The 21,471-nt window shown below is 37.9% G+C and overlaps 1 protein-coding gene across 3 annotated transcripts in view; it reads right to left on the bottom strand.

Annotated features, from left to right (window-relative positions):
* The window catches only part of bnc2 (basonuclin zinc finger protein 2), a 269,137-nt gene extending 251,384 nt beyond the window's left edge, over positions 1–17,753 (bottom strand). For all 3 annotated transcript variants that reach the window (XM_088341837.1, XM_088341838.1, XM_088341841.1), the window contains exon 1: positions 17,079–17,753. In XM_088341837.1, coding sequence (XP_088197963.1) covers positions 17,079–17,096 — 18 coding nt within the window. In that variant the 5' untranslated portion in view covers positions 17,097–17,753. The remainder of the gene's footprint in view (positions 1–17,078) is intronic.
* Positions 17,754–21,471: the final 3,718 nt, after the last annotated feature.

Raw genomic sequence — 21,471 nt, 5'->3', positions numbered from 1 at the left:
CATGAAGTCCGAAGAACAAACGTCAGTTGTTAAAAATGTTTGATTTCAAACTGTCGAGAATCGTGAAGTACTTTTTTTACAGTCTGATCCCTGAATGTATTTCCCCATTAAATCGCAGGAGTGGCTTTGATCAGGTCCTTGTCCACACATTGAGAACTAGCAACTTCATAGTGTTGCTTCCTCTATCCAGTGATTGAGAGTGTGTAGGCCTCACGTGGCGAGTAAGCGTAATAAAGCAATGTTGTGAGAGTAGCGAAGATATGGATAAGTACGGACAGTTAACACTTCAACAGAGATTTTTTTCTTCCTTAAGTGTGAATGGTCTGCATTTATATACGGTTCTCAAGTAACTGAAGACCTCCCAAAGCACTTTACAATGTGCTTCACACACACATCCGATAGCCAGAGGCAGCCATACGAGGCACCTACTATCATCATCTGGTCAGAGAGGGCTACGTTCGTCTTGTTGACTGAAATTGTGTGATCACTTCACCGGAAAATCAGATGCTGAAAAGTTCTAGCAGAATTCATGCGTCGTTTATGCTTAAGTTAAGCGCTCTTGCAATAAAATGTTATTTTGCAAGCCATTCAATATATGGAAAGCATTGGGGTATCCGTGACAAATGCAAAAAAAGGACAGTGAAAGCGTAAGTCCTGCTTGAAATGCATCCTTTCACAAAAATGTGTTTGTATTTTCAAGAAACTTGCAATGTTCAAGTATTGTTTACCAAACAACAGTAAAAGCTATAAACACACTTTGTTCTTGTGAAAGATGAGGGTTATAACTCATTTTGCTATGTCCTATACCTCTGAAGCTAAAGAACTAGATTTTCTATTGGTATTCAAAAGTAAGTCACAATGACAAAAAAAAAAGGCTGGCACTGGCTCTTCCCATTTGAGAGAAACGTCTGAGTTAATCAAATAAGTGTGACTTGGCTCAAATAAGGTTGAGATAAACTGCAGTGGACTTAAAAACTGTAACTTTAAAATACTTATCTTTCGGTTTCTTTGAATATCAACCTGGCAAAACTTGGCATCGTTTCCACCAAATGTTCTCTAATGAACAGTACTTTTACTTTTCGTAGAATTTCCTGCTACACTCTCCTGAGAGCGCTCAATGCTGAAAGCAGATGTGCGCATGCCATGCACGTTGACACAGATGGTCAGAAAAAATTCCAACACGACGTTAAGGTCACCGTGCAGCGGTAGGAAGAGTGGGGGCAGTAGGGCGGTTTCACCTCAGACGCATGTTCCATCTTGTGCCTGCCTCTAAGGAATGCAGAGTCACATGAAAGAGACACTATTTCTCTTGCCTGCCGGGAGACACGTCTCTTGTGTCCTCCTCAAAAGCGCCACTGTCCCCCCCATCTGCCCTATACGCTACCTGTCAACAGAATCCCCCTGTTGCTCTAAAAACACACTTGACGCCACAACACCCCAGCAGCCCACGGCAAAGAATCTGGATTTTTTTTTTAAACGGGTCGCCGCCACATTACTGGATAACTTTAAACGAATTTTAAACAATTTAGAACTTTTGAAAGAGGAAGTGTGTCCTTCTTAGTTCTAAATAACCTACAAAACCCTCCAAAATCTTGAGTCCTACCCTGACCAAAAGACGGAAAAGGTTTACACTACCGTTCAAAAGTTTAGGTTCACCCAGACAATTTTGTGTTTTCCATAAAAAGTCACACTTTTATCTATTAGAAAGGTTGTCACATATTCATGACGTTTTGTCCATTAAAATATCTTCCTTTTATTGGCCAGTCTCGCGTATGGCTTTTTCTTTGCCTTTGAAGGACAGCATCTCTGAGTCGCCTCTTCACTGTAGATATTGAAACTAATGTTTTGCGAGTACGATTCAACCAAGCTGCTAGTTAAGGAACTGTAAGTTGACTATTTCTCAAATAAGAGACTAATTCACCCCCAATTCTCTTTCGGTTCTCTGAAAAGAGTAGTATAAACCTTAGGAAATCTTCACTTTCTTGGCCATGTGTGGCATCGAATAGCTCTACCCTTAATACAAGAATAGACTGTTGTGTTTTCACATGAAAGTTCCCTTTATCTAGCTATTCTGAAAGTTGAATCACACCCATAAATTTGATGCTCCAGATACTCAAGGAAGGTCCGTTTTAAAGCTTCTCTAACAAGCTAAACTATTTAGCTATGTCAAGTCAAGTCATGTTTATTTGAATAGCCCTTAATCACTCTAAAGGGGCTGCACAGACCACAGATTACTGCAAGCCACAGGCTATTATGACACCATCCCCTGATCTAAAACCTACATGAGGGCAAGGAAAAACTCAAAAACCTCAACATGAGGAAAATGAAGAAACCTTGAGAAGGGACCGCACATGAGGTAATCCCACTTCCAGGATGACCAGGCTGCAATGGATGTTGTAATAACAATTAATACAGAGATATCGTCAACAGGAATGGACAAAGGTTTTCTAACCATGCATTAGCCTTTTAACCGAACTAACAAAAACAATGTATTATCAAAACACTAGAGTACTGGTTGTTGGAAACGCATTAAAAACAGATAATTGTAGCTGTAAGAGTAATTTACAACATTAGCAATGTATCTGGTGCCTTTCTGAATAGTTTCATGATATCTTCATTGAAATCGACAATGCTTTGCCCTAAAAAGAAAAAAAAAAAATCTAAGGAACCCCAAACTTTTGAATGGTAGTGTATATGGTAATTGTCATATCCAAGCTAATTTAGTTTTATCCATCTCTCTTACTGCTAGCACAGTATAACTGGGTCAAAAATTCCCTCATTTCACTCTGACGGCTATGTTACCTGACCAACAGAGCGCCGTTAGATGTAGCCGGCAAACAATGGGCAATTAGCCAACCTAATATCCACCGAACTAGAGGGTGGAAAAACTAGTTGCAGGGCACATTGGGTTAAAGAAATTTTTCAGACGGACCTAACTAGGAAGGAAAAAATGATTACAGACACTCCCTTACTTACAAACATTAGAGTTACGAAAAACGGTAGATACAAAATTTTTTTGGGGATGTCGAAAAATACTTGGACATTGCTATCTCATTTTCCAAAAGTAAGTTAAAGCATGTTACATTTAATTTGATATTTCTTTAAAAAATAGACTCTTTAACCAAATTGGTTTTGAAATACCAGAATTAAAGCAAATGAATAAATGTTGTCGTTTTTTTAACAGATACATTTGATCATATGCATTGAAAAACGTAAAATACCGTAGTTTTCCCACCCTGACTTTACTACTTCCGATCTGTCGCGCAAGTGCATACAGTATCTGTTTATCCATCAATGTAAAATCACTGTTTTTTTGTTTTTGTTTGTTTTTTCAAAATAAAGCTATTAAATTGAACAGGCATAACTAATGCTAACAAAATTTGTTAATCTTGTATTTATTAATTTACCGTAATATACTATCTGAGTTGAATTTTTTCATGCTCAGGAACACAGTTTTTTTTTTCTTCGTAACTTTCCAACGTTCACACTGACAATGATTAAACCTTCATTCAAACAATCATTTTGTTTCAAGTACTTTTCAGATTTGCTACAGATATTTTATAGTTTCAGAATTTGGATCCACATGAATCAGGGCAAGAAGTCACTGCTGTGTTTTTATCCCTAAAAGCTTAATGCTTTGTTCTATTCAATTACACAAGAATAAACAAAATTATAAAAAGAAAAATAATTTTAAAATACAGGACATGCGCTCTTTGTGCCTTGGAGCCACTAACAGACTAATCTTTGACATTCCACTTCAAACCCGTGACAGTTCCACGAGTACATTGGGAGAAATTGAAAGTGACATGAATCTCTAGTAAAAGATTTGTCAATACAAAAAAGAGAGGAACTATTTATGTGAAGAACTATTCAGTGGGCTTCCAGTTTGATTTGATACAGAATGGCGCATGGTATGAGGAGGTGATGTTATGAGCTGTACATTTTCTTTATATTTTTCTTAGTAAGGTCATGAATTTAAATTGTCGTTATTGTAATTTTTTGTGTTCTGACTTCTGTGCTACAAATGCTATCAAAAGGGTGGGTTAGGAAGGGCTTTGTGTGTTGGGTGGGCGTGACTGTGTGTGTACATTTATTTTTATAGAGCATATTATTTAATTTAATGTTTATTTTTCAGTACAAAACAATAAAGGTTACTTTTACAAGCCTTAAACATACTTATATAAAGCTTAAACATACAAAATATCTCGTTCGTGGGTAGGGCAGCGTCTGTCCTTTTACTTTAGTATTTTTGGTTACCCTACCCACCTCTGGCAGAACGACAGACGGACAGACGGACGGTCCCAAAATTCCCAACTAGGAAATGCTCTCTTCTCTAGTTGTGCCCTGAGTCCACACGTCCCCAAAAGCACTCAATCGTTGTATTTAAAGCCTCAGTAACCAATAACAGTATTGGTGGACACGCCAGAAGAGAATGTCTGGAATGAAATACACGGGAGTTACACTTTATCCCACTTTTTGCTAGGTATATAAACAGCTTGTAAATGAGAACATTTTGTCAGGTCGAGCTCCCCCGCGCCACCCGCTCCAAAGTCAACACGCTACGTCTCGGTCCTCAGGAATTTTTCATGAGCTGCCACTTATCTTGTCATATCACATTTCTCACTGCAGCTTTTCGGTAGGGAACAAAAAAGACACCTCCAGGGCAAATGATTCTCTTTTAATCAAATCATCCCCGCATGGCCCGAGGTGATCTTTCCTTTTTTTCCACCTTTTCCAAAGCATGCTAATTCCTAAACAGGGTTGGAAGGATTACATTTTTAAATGTAATACAAATTCATTACTAGTCGCAGTACCTGTGAAAATATCATGAGTAATGTAATTTGAATACCATTATGGATTACTCCAATACCAAATATGCTAATACAAGACAAAATAAACATTATATGAATAAAAATACTTAAATTTGTATACGATCAATGAACAATGCAACCATGAAACCGGATTTGTACACCTTTAGATGGCCATTTTTTGAAGACTTTCAAAGTCATTTTCTCCATTTCTCCAGTACTATTAAAAGAAGAAATCGGTTGTGAATACTATGCATATCTACAAATATATCTGCCAATTACTTCTGTGATTATTAATCTTGCTTGTGCATTGATCATGTCAAGTCACATTTATTTTTACAGCTCTTAATCACAAAATGGCTCAAAGGACTGCACAGATTACAATTACACCATCCCCTGATCCTAAACCAACATGCGGTTAAGGAAAAACCCAAAACCTCAGCACGAGAAAAATAAAAAAAACCTTGAGAATGGGCCTCACAAGTGGTAATCCTCCTTCCAGGGTGACCAGGGTGCAATAGATTTAATGCTGGGTAGCAGTACACAAAACATAGTGAACATCAATCAAAGAAAACAATAGGGAATATGTTGAAATTTGTGCATGACAGCAACGTATGATTTTTAAATCTTGAGTAAATTATAAAATGGTTTTGAACAATACGTGTGTAATATTTGAGACAAATATCTCCTACTACAGGTGTTGGCTAAAATGGCAGTAATATGTTGCTTAAATTTTCAGTTGCAGGAAGTACAATTTACCATTGGAAAACAGTAACATATTTTTTGGGATGGCCCATAGTAAATGTCCATAATTGACACATAATCCTTGCATTAATGCACATATCATAGTGCCCTGTTTAGGTGTAGAATGCATCTGCCTTCTTTGGCACAACCAGTAGGGGGCATCGACGCTTCATAGTACAATGCCATACAAACTAATGCCAGCTGTTAATCAAGAGGGAAGAAATACGATGGCGAAACATAGCCACCAAAAAGCAGTATCATTTTGTTGTGAAACATGGCAACTGTCATGTCAAGCATTTACAAGCACTTCACCAAGAATTCAAGCTCGTTTCAATCCTTAAAATTCAAGCATTTTCAAGGATTTCAAGCAGCTGTACAAACACTGTTACTTGGATCAAATAGATACAGAAAAATCCCAGTATTGCACACCCCTAGAAGTCACTAAAAGGAAGAAAAAAAGTAGTTGTTGGGTTTTCCAGCGAGCTTATTTTACGGCACAGGGAACCGTAAAAGGTAAATGACACCACGTAAGCGCAAATGTCCCAGCTGAGCCATTTCACTCCCGTTTGTGAGTTAGCTCCTTCCCTCGATCCGTCTTTTTGAGTTACAGGCCGCAGTAACGTATGGATTACCTTTGAAACGCAATTTCACTACCAACTGGACTGCTGCCACATACCCCCACACTGATTTTTTTTTTAAACGTGCTAACTGCTAATTAGCTTTGTATAAACCCAATTAAAGGAGCAGTGGTTTTTCCTCCAGGGCTCCCGCTATTGTGAGTTCTAATTGATGTTTAAGACACAAAAATTGAATTTAGGTGGAAATATATGACCTTCAAGTTGGAACTCGAAAATCTATTTTATGGATGTCGATGTAACCGTCATTGTCAATGTACTTGGGAAATGAGATTCCTTTGGCAACGTATTAGATTACTGATTAAATTTAAGACAGAGGTTTTTATTTTCCTAACTGATGCAAGGCCGATATAGCGTGGGGTCTAAATTGCAGAGGCACGGGGTGTGATTATTTATTCTCTAATCTCATTTACATAAAGTGATCTGACTATATTCTTACGGTTTGTTGATTGGTTTCTTCATTTGTACTTTACCCATTTGGGTTACACTCAGGGTATTTTGACCATGGAATGTCCATATCTTTGCGATGTATAACTGAGTTATTTCCAATTTCTTTTTTTAATTTTAAACTATTTAAAACGTTCCGTGGGACCTTAGAGTAAATATATCAATTTTTGGGATGCCTTTGATGATACATCAAAACCATCTAAACGACAAATATATGTAAAAAGGGTTAAAAAGTCTTTACTCAGTTTTATGAGTTTTATTTAACTTTTTAAATTATTATTTATATTATGTTGTATGTTGAACGGAAACAGGACCCTATTGCATAACGTTTACCACAAGTTTTATTGAAAGAAAGAGGAAGGGCTGCAACCACGATCCAGTGTTTGCTGGACGCGGAAAGCAAGTCGCTCTTGTACTCGGACTGTGATACGAACACGGAACTTGATCTTCCGTAGCGAGCGTTGGCGGTGTCAGGGACAGAAAACTGGTCGGAAGCCGGGACTGGGAGAGCAAAGCGTGGTCGGGGTCGGAAAGGAGTCGGGAGCCAGGACGGGAGAGTAGACGTAGTCGGGATCAAAAATGGGTCGTAGCTGGAGACAAACGGGAGCAAAAATGAGACAGGCAGGAGTCAGGGTGGAAAAAGGTTTGCCTTTCATACACAGAGGTTCGCAGACGGACTGACAAGAGGGCATTGACAAGACTCGGTTTAAAAAGGGACAAGGAGCCAATCAGATAACTCGCAGCGGCTGGCGCCAAATGAGCGGGCCGGGTGATTCAAATCGGTAATCATGACATGTTGGGGTTTTTTGGCGGATTGTTACTATTTGTGTGTTTTTGTATTTTTTTGTCTATTTTTAACTTATAGTACTTTGTCCAGTTTTTTTGAAATTGTAAATGCCTTGTCCTCTATGGGCATTTTAGTGACGTTTACTTTTTTATTATTTAAACATAGTTTGATCATAGATGTTGGTGTTTTGTGAGTTATTGTTGACATTTACATTATTTTATTTTTACCTTGGTTTGTCTAGTTTTATGCTCTTGTGATCAGAATTTATTTTGTTCCTCATCAAGAATTTTTCTGATAAAACTAGTTTTAAAAAGTAGAATAAGGTGCCAACTACCATCGTCATCAAATATACACATTTTAAGTATTATTTGATTTTATTATGTTCAACAACAAAAAGTCAAATACACACACTAGTATTTTTCTGTGAAATAGTTTAAAATATTTGAAATATAAGAAGAAATAATACTCTTTTTTTAGAGGGTAAACACGTACAGGATTTTTTTAAATTTATTTTTCTGTGTATTTTTTTGTTAATTTAGTTTACCTGTATGACCGGCTTTATTTACTTTTTGGCCAGGTTTTAAAATGTCTTGGTTATCGTTTTTGGGTTGTGCGTTTTTTTTTTTTGTTTTTTTCTTCATTTCTGGGATCCCGGAATACCAGTGACGGGCCGTGCAGTTCACACCTAGGCCTTTAGTAGTTCTACATCTGGATCAATGAAACCCCAATGACCATTTTATGGCTATAAAACATTTACTGAAGATACAGCTGCAAAACATAAAAAGCATCAATAACAAACACATGGAATTGCCTTATTATTTAGGAAAAAAGCAACATTTTACGCACCAAAAATTAATTTTATTTGTTCACAAAATCTACCATCTTTTCTTTCCTCTTGACGATTTCAATTACTATGTCATACAAATTATCCCTGTGTTTCAGTTCCATCAAGAAGTTATTTTCTATAGCCATCAATCCTGAATTTTGAGGCTGCCATGTCTTATTTCTGATATACTTTTTTATTCATTATAGGGCTGAAAATGTCTGTTTGACAGAAGCATTGGACAAATATTTTCATTGTGAAACGTTCGTTACCACCTTCTAGCCAATTATAGTTTGTGATACTGCTGACATTTCCTTACGCCTGCTAGAAGGCCCTGGCCCGCCAACTTGGAATCTTGTTGGCTAAACAAACAGCTTGATTGTCACTTATTTTATGCCTCAGGGCCTGCAAAACTGATTGGGAAGGCCCCCAGGTAGATTTCTGAACCTAGCAACAAGTATTCATGGGTAAACTAACATTACACGATTCAGATATGTTTTAAGCCAGCAGAGAAGGCATTGCAGATCTTGACTGCACACCACTGCAGAATACCGATAAAACAGGTCTTTTCACTAAAAAAATGCAAGTGTTTTTTAAACCAACAAAAAAGGACTAGGAAAAAGGGAGCATGTGTAAGTCCAAGTATCAATTTACAGTCTCAACACATTTTTGTATTTTCGATTGTAATCTGCTTAAAGAAAGCTATCAGCACAAGGGAAAGGCTATCTTAAATAGATTTAAACACCCGCAGATAAGAATCTTTGTGATAATGCAAGAGTAAAAACAGGTTAAAAGCTGCTGTCATAACAGCAGTTAAACCCGCTGATCAGTGTCCGTTGTTTATTTAAGGTAGCGAGGAGTTTTAAGCTGTATTCACAGGAAATTAAACTAAGTGAGTCGCAAGGATTCAATTTCTTACGCCACAGCACCGAAAAGTCTAATTATATCTATTAGGTGTTTATTGTTTCGGATTATTAACGTCTCGCACTCTGCTTTCTTAAAATTAGGACCCCGGCCGTGCAATTTGTTTTAAGTACTCCGCCCCCGCCGCAGCCTGGTGTCTCCTTCCGAAATTTTTTCCATCTCCAGCCTCTGCAGGTGCGTGACCCTCGCCCCGAACCGCTCTCTTTTCACAATATTACCTTTTCTGTCACGGCCAAGACGCACCGCGGGCCACCTGAGACATTACTGAGCGAGCGCAGTGGCGACCCTCCCCTGGACGGATAAATACGCCGCAAGAATGTTGCTTTGAAATCACTGTCTGGATAAAGTTCCTCTAAAATAAATGTGTTCTTTCCCCCACCCCTCTTTTCCTTTCCCCGCGTGTCTCACATACTTTGTACTCACCCGAGCATTGCTGAGGTTTTAACTTCACAGCACAGCTTTGCGGAGGATGGATGAACAAGGAGGTCATTCCGCTATTATCTTCCGAATCAAAAATCATGCTAATGATAGTCGTTTTGAGTTTCTCAAAGTATACTTGAAGAGATGTACCACACAATGAGTCATTTAAGATTTGATTTCACTATAGATTTTCCTTTTGAGGATAGTCATCATTTTTCATACAACTGGAGGACTATGTTGGTTTTGTTCTTACCTCTTGAGCTGTGCTAAGCTAAAACATGTGCTAAGTTTAAGCATGTGATTAGTTTTTGTGTACAGTAATCTTTCGCTGCATCGCGGTTTGGATACTGTACTTCGCGGATTTTTATCGCGCAGTGCGCGGCGTCCATTGTGTTTTGCAGCAGACAACACACAGTAAACGCTATCACTGGGGCAGTTCGCCGATGGAGAGGCGTGACTGTGTGTGCAACTGTGCTGTCTGTCAAAGAACAGCTCGCGCACACCACTCAGTGCGTCCACCCAAAACAGACTGTGAAGTACAACGACAGCTAGTATTTTAGTGGCCCGTTAGATTGAAAAAGAATTCATCAATGAAATCGGGCTCCTAGAAAATTCAGATGAGTGCAAAGAAATGCTGGTCACCACCAAATGCTCCGTGGATTGTTATCAGGTCCAGGACACAAGCAACGTAGGAGAAAAAGTAAGAGCGGTGCCTCAGGCCAGGCCTACTGCTATTGGCTAGGCTATGTAACAACTCTAATAAGCTACCCCAGCCGAGCCTATCTATCACCAAAGCCAGATCCTTTAACCAGAGGACCTGGATCTAAAAATCACAGAAAACCGCTACATTTGTGACTCTTCTGTCTTAATCATCACAGAGACCTGGCTGAACCGAAGGATCCCAGATCGTCGCGTGCAGCTAGCCGCCTGCTGTCTATGTCGCTTTCTTCCACTGAAAGACGGAGCCCTCCAATTTCGTTGGACAATACTATTGTAAAGTGCCAAAAACAGCATTCATTATACTGCAATTCTGTGTTTTTATCTGTACATCTTCGGTTATTTTGTTACAGTTGTATATATCATATGTTACTGTTATCTCATAAATAAATAAATGTTTCTACTTTGCGGCTTTCCACTATTGGGAGACTTTTTTGAAACACAACCTGCTGCGAAAATCATGGGATTCCTGTATTATGTGACACTGACAAGAATTTTCACACGACACTCAGGAGTGTCAAACAATGTTCACTATCTTGTTATCAATGACAATAAAGACAATTAGAAGTGATCAAGGCCATCTTTCAAAACCACAATTTTGACGTGAATCAGCAATCTAGAGATAAACATGTCTACAATGTAACTCTTTTTTGGGTCTTCCATATTCCACATTCCTTCCACCAAACATTTGACTGGTCATTTGAAACATTTACCTAAATAGCTTACCTTAAAATATTCCTCTGATTGCATAAAATATTCACAATATTGTTAATTCCTGAAAATAAACAGAAGATTTCGGTATTAGTCACCAAAGCAAGTACCTATATCTTAAAAAATGATACTACAATAACAACTAACTGTTATTGGTACGCTCCCAAACTTGAATTGTACAACAATTATTATGATATTTGTGAGATGTTCACAATAAAGTTACGATTTTGTTTTTCTTTCTGAGTCAGATTTAGACTTCAATGATCTGCATGTAAAAATAAATAAATAAATAAATAAATATGATAGGGTGAAGAGCCAGCAATACCATTCAGAAAAATAATGCAATGTGAGCTTAATCAATAGAACACGTTGATGTACAGGTAACAATGACACTAGATGCTTATATTTTTCAGCAAAAGCTCTTTTTTAAATTGAACGTTGGGCACCGCATTGCGTAGCAGCCTGGCAACACGTACGATGATTTTGGCAGCAAGATGGCCCCATTGTAATGGATTTGAGACAGGTTGGTCACCACCAATCCCAGTCATAAGTTAGATGTTTCCTGTACTATTAAGGTGAGCTCCTCTCAACTCTAGAGGTAGGGGTTGAAGAGAACTGAATAGATTTAAAAGGTCTTGACTCCAAATGAGGCAAATATATTTATGATTTGTGCCTGAGGCCATGAAGAAAAATCTTTGCAATGTATTTGCATGTGGGAATGGAGACCCACAGTTAGCACTGAGGTAAACGCAAAAAGACAATGTACGTTCAACTGCTGTTTGTCACTGCTCACAAAAAAAAAAACAATCAAATGCATCTCAATATCTCTATGTATCAGCCTGGCACCATATACGACAATTTCGGCAGCCAGGCAGCACAGCATTCTACCACTACACTCAGTAGCAGCAGCAGATGGCGCCATTGTAACCAGTTGGTGAGAACCGATCTCGCTCTTATGTCCGACGTCACCTGTATTTCTCGTTTTGCGCAATTTTCAAAAGGCTGGTCAATATACGTGCCAATTACTGTTGAATGATGTGAATCTGGTGGTAAAGCTTGACTACCACCTATTTTTGGGTAGCTCCCAGCATGGCTCTTCATTATCATAATACTCCAAAGAAATTGTTTGATAGGCTTGCTCTCTTCACATTGCTACAATTCCTCATGCCACTCAATTTCAAACAAACTGAAAGCGATGTGGCAGTCAGCGGTGCGGGCGGGACCGAGAGGATGGAGTGTTCTGGCGTCGGGCAGTAATCACAGGAAGCCGGCAGGGGGTACAGGGTAGGTTGATGGGGTCGGAGCCGAGCACCTCTAAGCAGCCTTTCTCTTCATTAGCAGCCTCTCTAAGGGCCAGCGGCGGCGAGGGTCTTCGCCGGCCCACCTGTCCAGGAGATTATTGAACCGGCTAACCAGCGGCTCGGCACACACACACTCTTCTTCCTACTCGTGATTCTCGGACTACCACGGGAATCAAGACCGGGCTTACAACCTCCTCTTTTATTTATGTTTTTTGCTTTCCACCTCATGTCACTTTGTGATTAGCTGAGAAAAGGACAACTACTACTGTTTTAAAGATATTCATATTAATAGTGGCATCACTTTAGGTAAGATATAACAATGTGTCATGTTCAATAAAACTGCTTTTATGTCATCCTCAATTGTTCAGATTAACGCCTTACTGAGGATATATTATTCGGTAACGAATATGGTAACGAGTTAGTGATAAAAAATTTGTAATTCAACAATCGTTACAACATGTATTACTTCGATACTTTTTAAAAGTAGATACTAAATCACAACAGCTACTGCGATTTGGCAGTTGCTTATTCGCTCATGAAGTCACATGTAAACCTCCTTCTGCCAGAAACACAACGCTGAATACTACAAATAAACAAGTCTGGCAGTGTCATCTCATGTACAATGTATGAGGTCACTTAATTTCTCCCTACTGATGTTCTTACTCCCTTATATACTCGCATCCAAGCCATATTTGCAACTGTAAAATTGAATACTGAAATCAGAGGTCCGTTTATATGCGCATACATATTTATTTATGTATCACCAGTAATAAAAAATGGCAGCACATGAGGAGGGGATGTGGCTTATACATGAACCAGGACCTCACTGGTAAAAACGTGATCACTAAATTTATGGTAAAATAGTTCTAAATTTTGGTCTTTTAGTTTGTAAAATTAGTTTTGCAATACACCATGTTTGGAGTTAAAAGGAAACATTTTGGACATCACCCAGAAATAGAGAAGGATATATTCCAGAGGTTTGAAGACAAAAAAAAATGTATATGGGGTGTCTCGTTTGCTAGCTTTTAAGGTTGCACAAAAAAAAATATTCAGGTCTAACTGATCCCATCGATTGGTGTACGTGTTTTCTTCCACAACTTTTATTACATGGCTAATTCTAAGCAGTTTTAGAAGGTTGTCTTTTATGCGAGTATATTCGATATTTAGTAATATTTTCAGAGTAATCTGCTAGTTTTGGGTGTCTGTAATCTGGGGGTAACTTAATTACTTTTTAGATTAAGTAATTAGTAACTGCAACTGATTACTATTCTTCAGCATCGTGTCCAACTCTGATCATCCCAACAGGCATTCGGTACACATTGTGATTCTCCAATAAGAGAAGTCACTTTTTCATTAATCACCATTTACCTGGCGTAATTCCACACCTGCACAGGTGAAGAAAATTTGTTGTGTGGTCAAGAAAGATTACAGAAAACCTTCTGCAGTGGCAGGAAAGAGCACAGGACAAAGATAAAAGTCATGAAATGACATTTCTGGAATGTAAAACGGCATTCTTTGGCGACAGCTCACATACAAACACAAGATAGGACCAGGCCAAAAATGTGGTACAACACACACTTTCATTGATGAATGTGTGAAGGTGCTTTAGCGGTGCTTTCAAGTGGGGTTGGAGGTGGGTGCTTCATCTCACACCGTTTTGTTATTTCTGCTCTCACATTACTCTTGGCTGTCCACTCAAACGTATGACATGGACATGAGGTACGTGTGAGCGAGAGTCAATCTATTATATTTTGTCAAATTTGATGAGTCCTTTCTTTATAATCCTGATGAGAAGACAACATATTGCTTTATGGGGAAAAAACAACTTTGACAAAATCACCGACTGTATTTTCCAGACTATAAGCCACAACTGATCATAAGGTGCACCCTCAAAATATTCCTATGTGAGCTATTTATTTAATATACAAACGCTTCTCTACTTACGAACAAGATCCGGACGATCGTTCGTAAGTTGAATTTGTTCGTAAGTTGCTTCAGTGCTATATTTTGTATGTTTGAGGTTTATATAATTATGTTTAAGGCTTGTATAAATAACTTGTCTTGTTTTCTACTATTAAATAAAGATTTCATAAAATAATGTGCTCGAAAAAGATAAATTAAGTTAAGTTTAACTTACTTTTGGAAGATGAGCTTCAAGAGTTAGGCCACTTCCTCCACCGTGGTGAAAAGTGGCCGAAGAAAACATTTTCTCAACAGGATCATATTCCATATTCCACTTTCATTTCAACCGAAACGGCTCGCCTCTTCTTTAGACTTAACACCAACCATATTGAATGATGCACGAGATATTGAACAATAAAAATGTCAAAGTTCTTCTTATTGAATGTTTACACACAAACTAGGAAGAGGACGCGGATTTCTTCTTCGGGGTGGATGCTAGGTGACCTCTCACAGCGCCATCACACACCGGTAGTGGCGGAAAGAGGCACTACAACAATGTCCTATACTCGGAAAAAGGTGCCCACAATACAAAATCTAACTTACAGAAATGTCCGGATATTTTACGACATCACCAATTTTTTTTTCATATCTACCATTTTTTGTAAGTTTAATGGTCGTAAGTAGGGGAGCGTTTGTATAAAGGCACAGCAGCAAAAAAATATAGATATATTTTTTTTTAAACGATTTTCATACTTCTATTGGGAAATTTGATACGACTAAATTAACTTGTTTTGTTCAAAAAGGTTACCGTATGTGGAAGAATTACATTGTATTTTCACACTTTTTTAATTTTACATACTGTATTTCCGGTCTATAAAGGCACACCGGACTTTCTGGCATAGGTTTTTATATTTAGGTGCACACAATAGACCAAAAAATAAGGTATCTTTAAAGAAAAAACATCCCTCAGTGCAAATTTCATTGTGATTTTAAGAACATCAACAGCTTGTATAAGAATGGAAATGATTTTAGGCCTTAAAATAATAATAAATAAATGCAGCAAAATAAATGGGGTTGTTAGTAGTGACATTTGGTTGGTGTAAAAGCAAAGGCATAGTTTTAGCATGGACAGCAGGGACATGTCCCCACCAAAATCGTTACTTGGTCTCCACTAATATGTGATCACTTTCCAAATGCACACCAAGGCCAAGACCAAATCCATGCCCTTGTGTAGAAATAAATGAAAACAAGTATATCACTTTGCAGGTAAATGAAGTAGATTACCTAAAATTGTTCCATTTTATATTGGAAAATATCTATGGAATACAAAACTACATAAAAGTGCCATTCGGGAATCATTTTGTTCACTTGGCTGACAAATGCGATAAACACATTTGCATACACGGCAAAAAAAATTGTCATTTAAAAGGGAAAGTTTTATCGCTCACTCCATCTGCAGAATATTAAATAAATACATGAATAAATTTAAAAAAGAAAAAAATGCAATGTTCTGTTTGAAACCAGAAGTGGCAAACTTTAACCAAAACGGAAATCAAATGTGATCTTTGAACTGTTTATTCATGCACAAAGACTTTGTCTCACTTCAAAATAAAGCAGCTGTAGACTAAAACACTGGTCTTGCTTCGAGATGGGTTTTTTTGTCTTTTAAAAATGAAAAAGTTTATTCTTTTAAAGGCGTTTTTAAGTGGAAAAAACATTAGTCTAAGGTGGAAAGCGGTAGTATTGGCAGGTATGCAATACATATATAACACTTTTAAAGTGGGGTTGTCTGTAATTTTTCATTTTGAATTTTAAAAAATTGATGGGATTCACTGCAAAACATTAAAATGTGGTTAGGTAAGTATTTATTCACCTGACATATTTGATGTGTGCACAGATGGAAATGAAGCATCATACCTGTCAACTTATATGGTTCCCCCATATTGATAATTTCTAATTGTGTATGCTGTACTGTATAACAATTTTTGTAGCTGGTCATGTGTATTTTCTGCCCATTTTGGCTCCAAGTCGGATCATCTCAGGCACTGGTAAAAGACTACAACATTGTAGATTGTTAATATTGTTCTGGTGTTCTGCATTGTTTCTTGCTATGAGTAAATATGTCCCAAGATGTGTTTATTATCGCTCGATAAGGCGAATTGGAATTGTTAATAAGGGGAGCAATTGATTGAGGTTGACAGGTATGTGTTATCTTCGTGGGGAATCAACAACATTTGCCAAAATATTTCTATCTTTTCAGAGAAACGGTCCCCAGAGTCAACTTCAGTTGCAATTTTAAGGACATCTACTGCTCTTGTGTGAATGGAGTGATTTAAGGCTTTAAAATTAATCATAAATAAATTCAAGAAGATAAGTGGGGTTGTTAATAGTGACATTTGGTTGGTGTAAAAGCAAAGACGTAGTTTGGGCACGGAACGTGCCCCCATTATTATTGAGCAATTGTTGTTTTGTCCTCACCTAGCTTATAAGATAATTTAAACAAATTCCAAAGGCTTAACCTACGCTATTGTGTGAAAGTAATTGAAAACCTATATCACTTTTCAAGTGGATTACCTGCAATTATTCATTTTGTATTTTAAATTTCAATGTGATTTATTGCAAAACAGCATATATGTGCCATTAGGATAGTATTTGTTCATTTGACTGACACATTTCCTCAATTCATGAGTGCACAGAAGTGGAATTAAGTATTAACAAGAAATAATACATCAATGGCAACTTTTCCTCAGTTCTGGTGCGTTCAGGACCATGAAATAAACTGAGGAAACCCCATTGTCATTCATATTTAATGCTAAAGAAGTAGAATAAGCGTCAAAAGAAAACCAAAAATAGATTTACCATGGCTGCATGTCGCATCTGACAGAACTTGCGAAGTCCTTCGGCGCGTTGGCAAACTTTGCGTCCTTGAGCACACCAAAAGTCTGCTTTCGCCCTCAAGCGGGGAACTTCTTCCTCGTCTCTGCCGCTCAGTCGCCGCGTGCCGGGAATTGTTCGATTACAAACTTGGACAAGATACTCTTAGGTGATTCTTTTGAGAGGAGGGGGCAAATTCGGAACCGACTTTTTAGGGCTGTGCTCCCGTTAGACCCGCGCGTCACGCAGATTCTGCAACACCAGGCGCACTCACGACGCACGCAATCTTCGTTTTTCTTCGCCTTCTTTTTTCTTATTTTCCTTTTAAACGAGACAAGCCGACAAGAGGAAAGTGTCCTACCTTGAGGAAAATCTGAAAGAAAAGAAAAAACGTCTTCTCGGCCCACGCGCACACGCACTCCCCTGGATGGGTGTCCGTCCGTTCGTACAGCCCTGCAGGGAAGGTGTCTGCAATGTCTGCAAGCTTGTTGCGCTCCCCTTGTGACTTCTTTGCGTGTTTGGTTTGACGACTTGACTTGTGTATAGGAAGAAGTGAAGCGTCTTTGTGCAATAAGAAAATACTTCTTCCTTCTGCTCTTCGCTGTTTATCTTAAACTTTTCTCAGGTGCGCAGTATTACGCAGTGTTTTTCAATTAAAGATCAATAAATGGTGTCACCTTTTCTTATTTTAATAAGGGGGTGCTGTCGACTAATAATCTACAGTTTTGGATTGTTAACTAATTTCTATGTGGATATTAAGTGTGGGCGGGCTGATTCAAATATCAAAATCATCGATACTGAGCAAGTACTTTGATTGGATCGATACTATTGTCTTGGGAAGGACAGTGTTCCCATTTGAACTAGCGCTACGATAATGTTGTTAGTGGGTTTAAAGTTATGCATACATTATAACTTTCCAATTTGATCCGAGTGTGTTTACACTTTAAAAGCACTACTGACTTTATTTTCAAAATATTGTGCAATCGGAGGTATCCTAATTATCTTGTTAACGTTGTTGTAAAGCATTTATATTTTTATTACACTACAGCTTTTTTTGGGTTTGGTTCTCTTGACTTTTTAACTGAAACGAGTTTTGTAGTAGAATTATTTCATTTTTTAAACCGTCATATTATTTATTATTTGTATTATTATTATAATTATTAAAATCTATTCATCCATTGCTGCAATGCTTATCCTCACTAGATAGATAGATAGATAGATAGATAGATAGATAGATAGATAGATAGATAGATAGATAGATAGATAGATAGATAGATAGATAGATAGATAGATAGATAGATAGATAGATAGATAGATAGATAGATAGATAGATAGATAGATAGATAGATAGATAGATAGATAGATAGATAGATAAATAGATAGATAGATAGATAGATAGATAGCTAGATAGATAGATAGATAGATAGATAGATAGATAGATAGATAGATAGATAGATAGATACTTTATTCATCCCCGAAGGGAAATTCACATTTCCAGCAGCATCCTGAGCTGAGAACAATACAATAATAAAGCAAAAAGAATACAATATACAAATACCCAGTGTGACGTGCAAATGCCCACTGTAGCGTGTTATATAGAATAACTAAATAGTGCTACACAGAATACATATTGCAATAAGATTCGGTAATATGCAATGTAGGTGGTGTGGTTTACTGTGGGCTTTTACTCTGCCGGGTAGAGTTAAAGAGCCTCATGGCATGAGGAAGAAAAGATCTCTTCAGTCTGTCCGTAGTACAAGACAGTGACAGTAGTCTGTCGCTGAAACTGCTCTTCTGTCTGGAGATAATGCTGTGTAGTGGATGCGATGGATTGTCCATGATTGACCGCAGCTTTTCCAGTGCCCGTCTCTCAGCTACTGTTGTTAGGCTGTCCAGCTCTTTGCCCACAACAGAGATCGCTTTCCTAGCCAGTTTATTGAGACGAGAGGCATCCTTCTAGGGTGGCAAAAGGTGCTGGAGCTCATCCTCTCATCCTCAGCCATTTTCAGACAATGGGCAGGGGACACCCTGAACTGGTTGCCACCCAAAATAGTAGTACCATAAATTCCGGACTATAGAGCGCACCTGATTATAAGCCGCACCCACCACATTTTAAGAGGATATCCGCTTTTGTACTTACACAAGTCGCAACTGTATATAAGCAGCATGCGCCCACATTAAAACATGCAAAACAATCACAAAATTAACCCAAACCCGACTTTGAGTCCCGCGATTGTAACTGAATATAAAATACACAGTCCAAATACTACAGCCGGCAAAATGAACGGAAAATGATACCGGTTCCTAATAATAATCCATGGAAAAAAAATGTATATTTCCAAAGGTAAGGGTGGGAAAAATATTTATCCACCGCCGCGACAACAAACACGTCTCACCTTTACTCCACTTCCCGTCAGCCCGCGTTTGCTCCGCCCCTTCTTTCTCATTAGCCCGTGGAAAACATATCAGAATAAGTTTCTAAAATAAATACATTACAAAAGTATACAGCTGCAAATACATATTATACATGGTTACACATGTTTACAAAGAAAGACGGTACACCAAGAGGGTTTTCAAAGCTTTAAAAATAATATTATTACTTTCATCCCAAACCGTGCCTGTGAAGGGTAGCAAAACGCTACTAGCAACACGCTTGCATCACAGTAAACGGACCTGTTAAAAAAAAAATACCATACATGTAGAAATTACGATAAGCCATCCCCATCTTCCTCCTTACAACTGACGTCGTCAGAATCGTCTTCCTCCAGTATGGGAAAGAGACTTTGCCAAATAGACGTCGTCCCACGCCCCCTACGTGCAGTAGCTCTGTTTCCTTCTTAATCGGACTGCATGACTGAATAAGCCGCAGGGTTGAACGTTTGGGGAAAAAGTAGCGGTTTATAGTCCGGAATTTACGGTAGTCTAATAGTAGTATATTACTATTAGTAGTGTATTGGTGGTAGTAGTAGTATAGTATTAGTAGTAGTAATTAGTAGTGGTAGTAGTAGTGGTGGTCATAGTATTGGTGGTAGTAGTAGTAGTAGTAGTAGTGGTGGTATTAATAGTAGTAGTAGTAGTAGTGGTGGTGGTGGTGGTGGTGGTAATAGTAGTAGTAGTGGATATAGTGGTAGTAGTAGTAGTAGTAGTAGTAGCAATATTATAGTATTGTGTACACTTTGAATTCATTTACAAAATATTGTGCAATGAAAGCTATTATAGTTGTCATGTCAATTTTGTTATATTTGTATTTTTGTTACATTGCTGTTTTATTTTAGTTTAACCCTCTTAATTTTTGTTCAGAAACACTTGTAGTAGAAGTATTTCTTTTTTATATACTGTTAAAGTTTTAATCATCATAAAACAGAACTTTTTAATGAATTTGAATGAATGACAAAAAGTAACGAGTAAAAATTATTCGTATTGATCAATACTACCCTGTAGCTCACCCCAACTGGACATTAATGGATAGAAATACAGAATTTCAAAACTTAATGCATCATTGGAGTACAAGATAAATTAATTCGACTTAAGAGAGTAAATTAATCCTTTTTTACCGCGTGGGATATGATCTAAGATGGACTCGCCTGGGCAAAAAGTAGTAGAAACCTTCTCTTTGCAATTATTATTCAATTAAATACTCTTTTATACACTAAAACCAAACAACAGACCATTTTTACAGGTTCAATTTGTTCAACAAATAAAAGTACTGTAGAAATGTTTTTAATGTATTCATTCTTTAAAAATAAATGCTGTACCATCAGATCATGATAACCTGGGAGACGGTTTTCTAAATCGGAATGCAGAATACAATGCACGATGCAAATCCATGAAGTAACAAAACTGTGAGAATTGAAAAGCGCAATAGCGAGGGATTACTGTACAAGTAAAATCTAACACCCTATAAAGGGAGTTTTTCTTTGATATTGCAGTTTACAAGACAAATTATGAGCATTTTAACAGGATTTTTTTAAAACTCCTCACCCCCACAGTTGTAAGAAAGACAAAAAAATCCGGGAAAATGCAATCAAAATTAGCACCATAACTCATTCAGTGCTGCTGTTTTGATTAGCATCATACTGTACTTCAAATAGTTACTTTAATTTCACAATGCTCCAAGGCAGTCATCTATTTGAGGAAGGTTTTTATTTGTCTTAAATAGATGGGATAAGGTGTGCAGTTTCCGGGCAGCTGAATCCCAAGGTAGCCGTTCCAACCAAGTCAAGCGTCCGGAAGCCCCACTTGCATGTTTGGTCAAGGGGTAAATAATAGTTCTGGGATTCGGCCTGTGTTGAATTCATTGGCGGATAACAAGCTACCCAGGTCCCACGCTATGCATATTCATAGCCTAGCCAAGGCCGTGGGAGAGTGAAGAACATAT

The sequence above is a fragment of the Urocampus carinirostris genome, chromosome 8 (genome assembly GCF_059441175.1).
Source record: "Urocampus carinirostris isolate Australia breed hairy pipefish chromosome 8, RoL_Ucar_1.0, whole genome shotgun sequence".
NCBI classification, from domain to species: Eukaryota; Metazoa; Chordata; class Actinopteri; order Syngnathiformes; family Syngnathidae; genus Urocampus; species Urocampus carinirostris.
The sequence above is the reverse complement of the archived record's forward strand: the minus strand, read 5'-3'. Positions and strand labels throughout refer to the sequence as shown.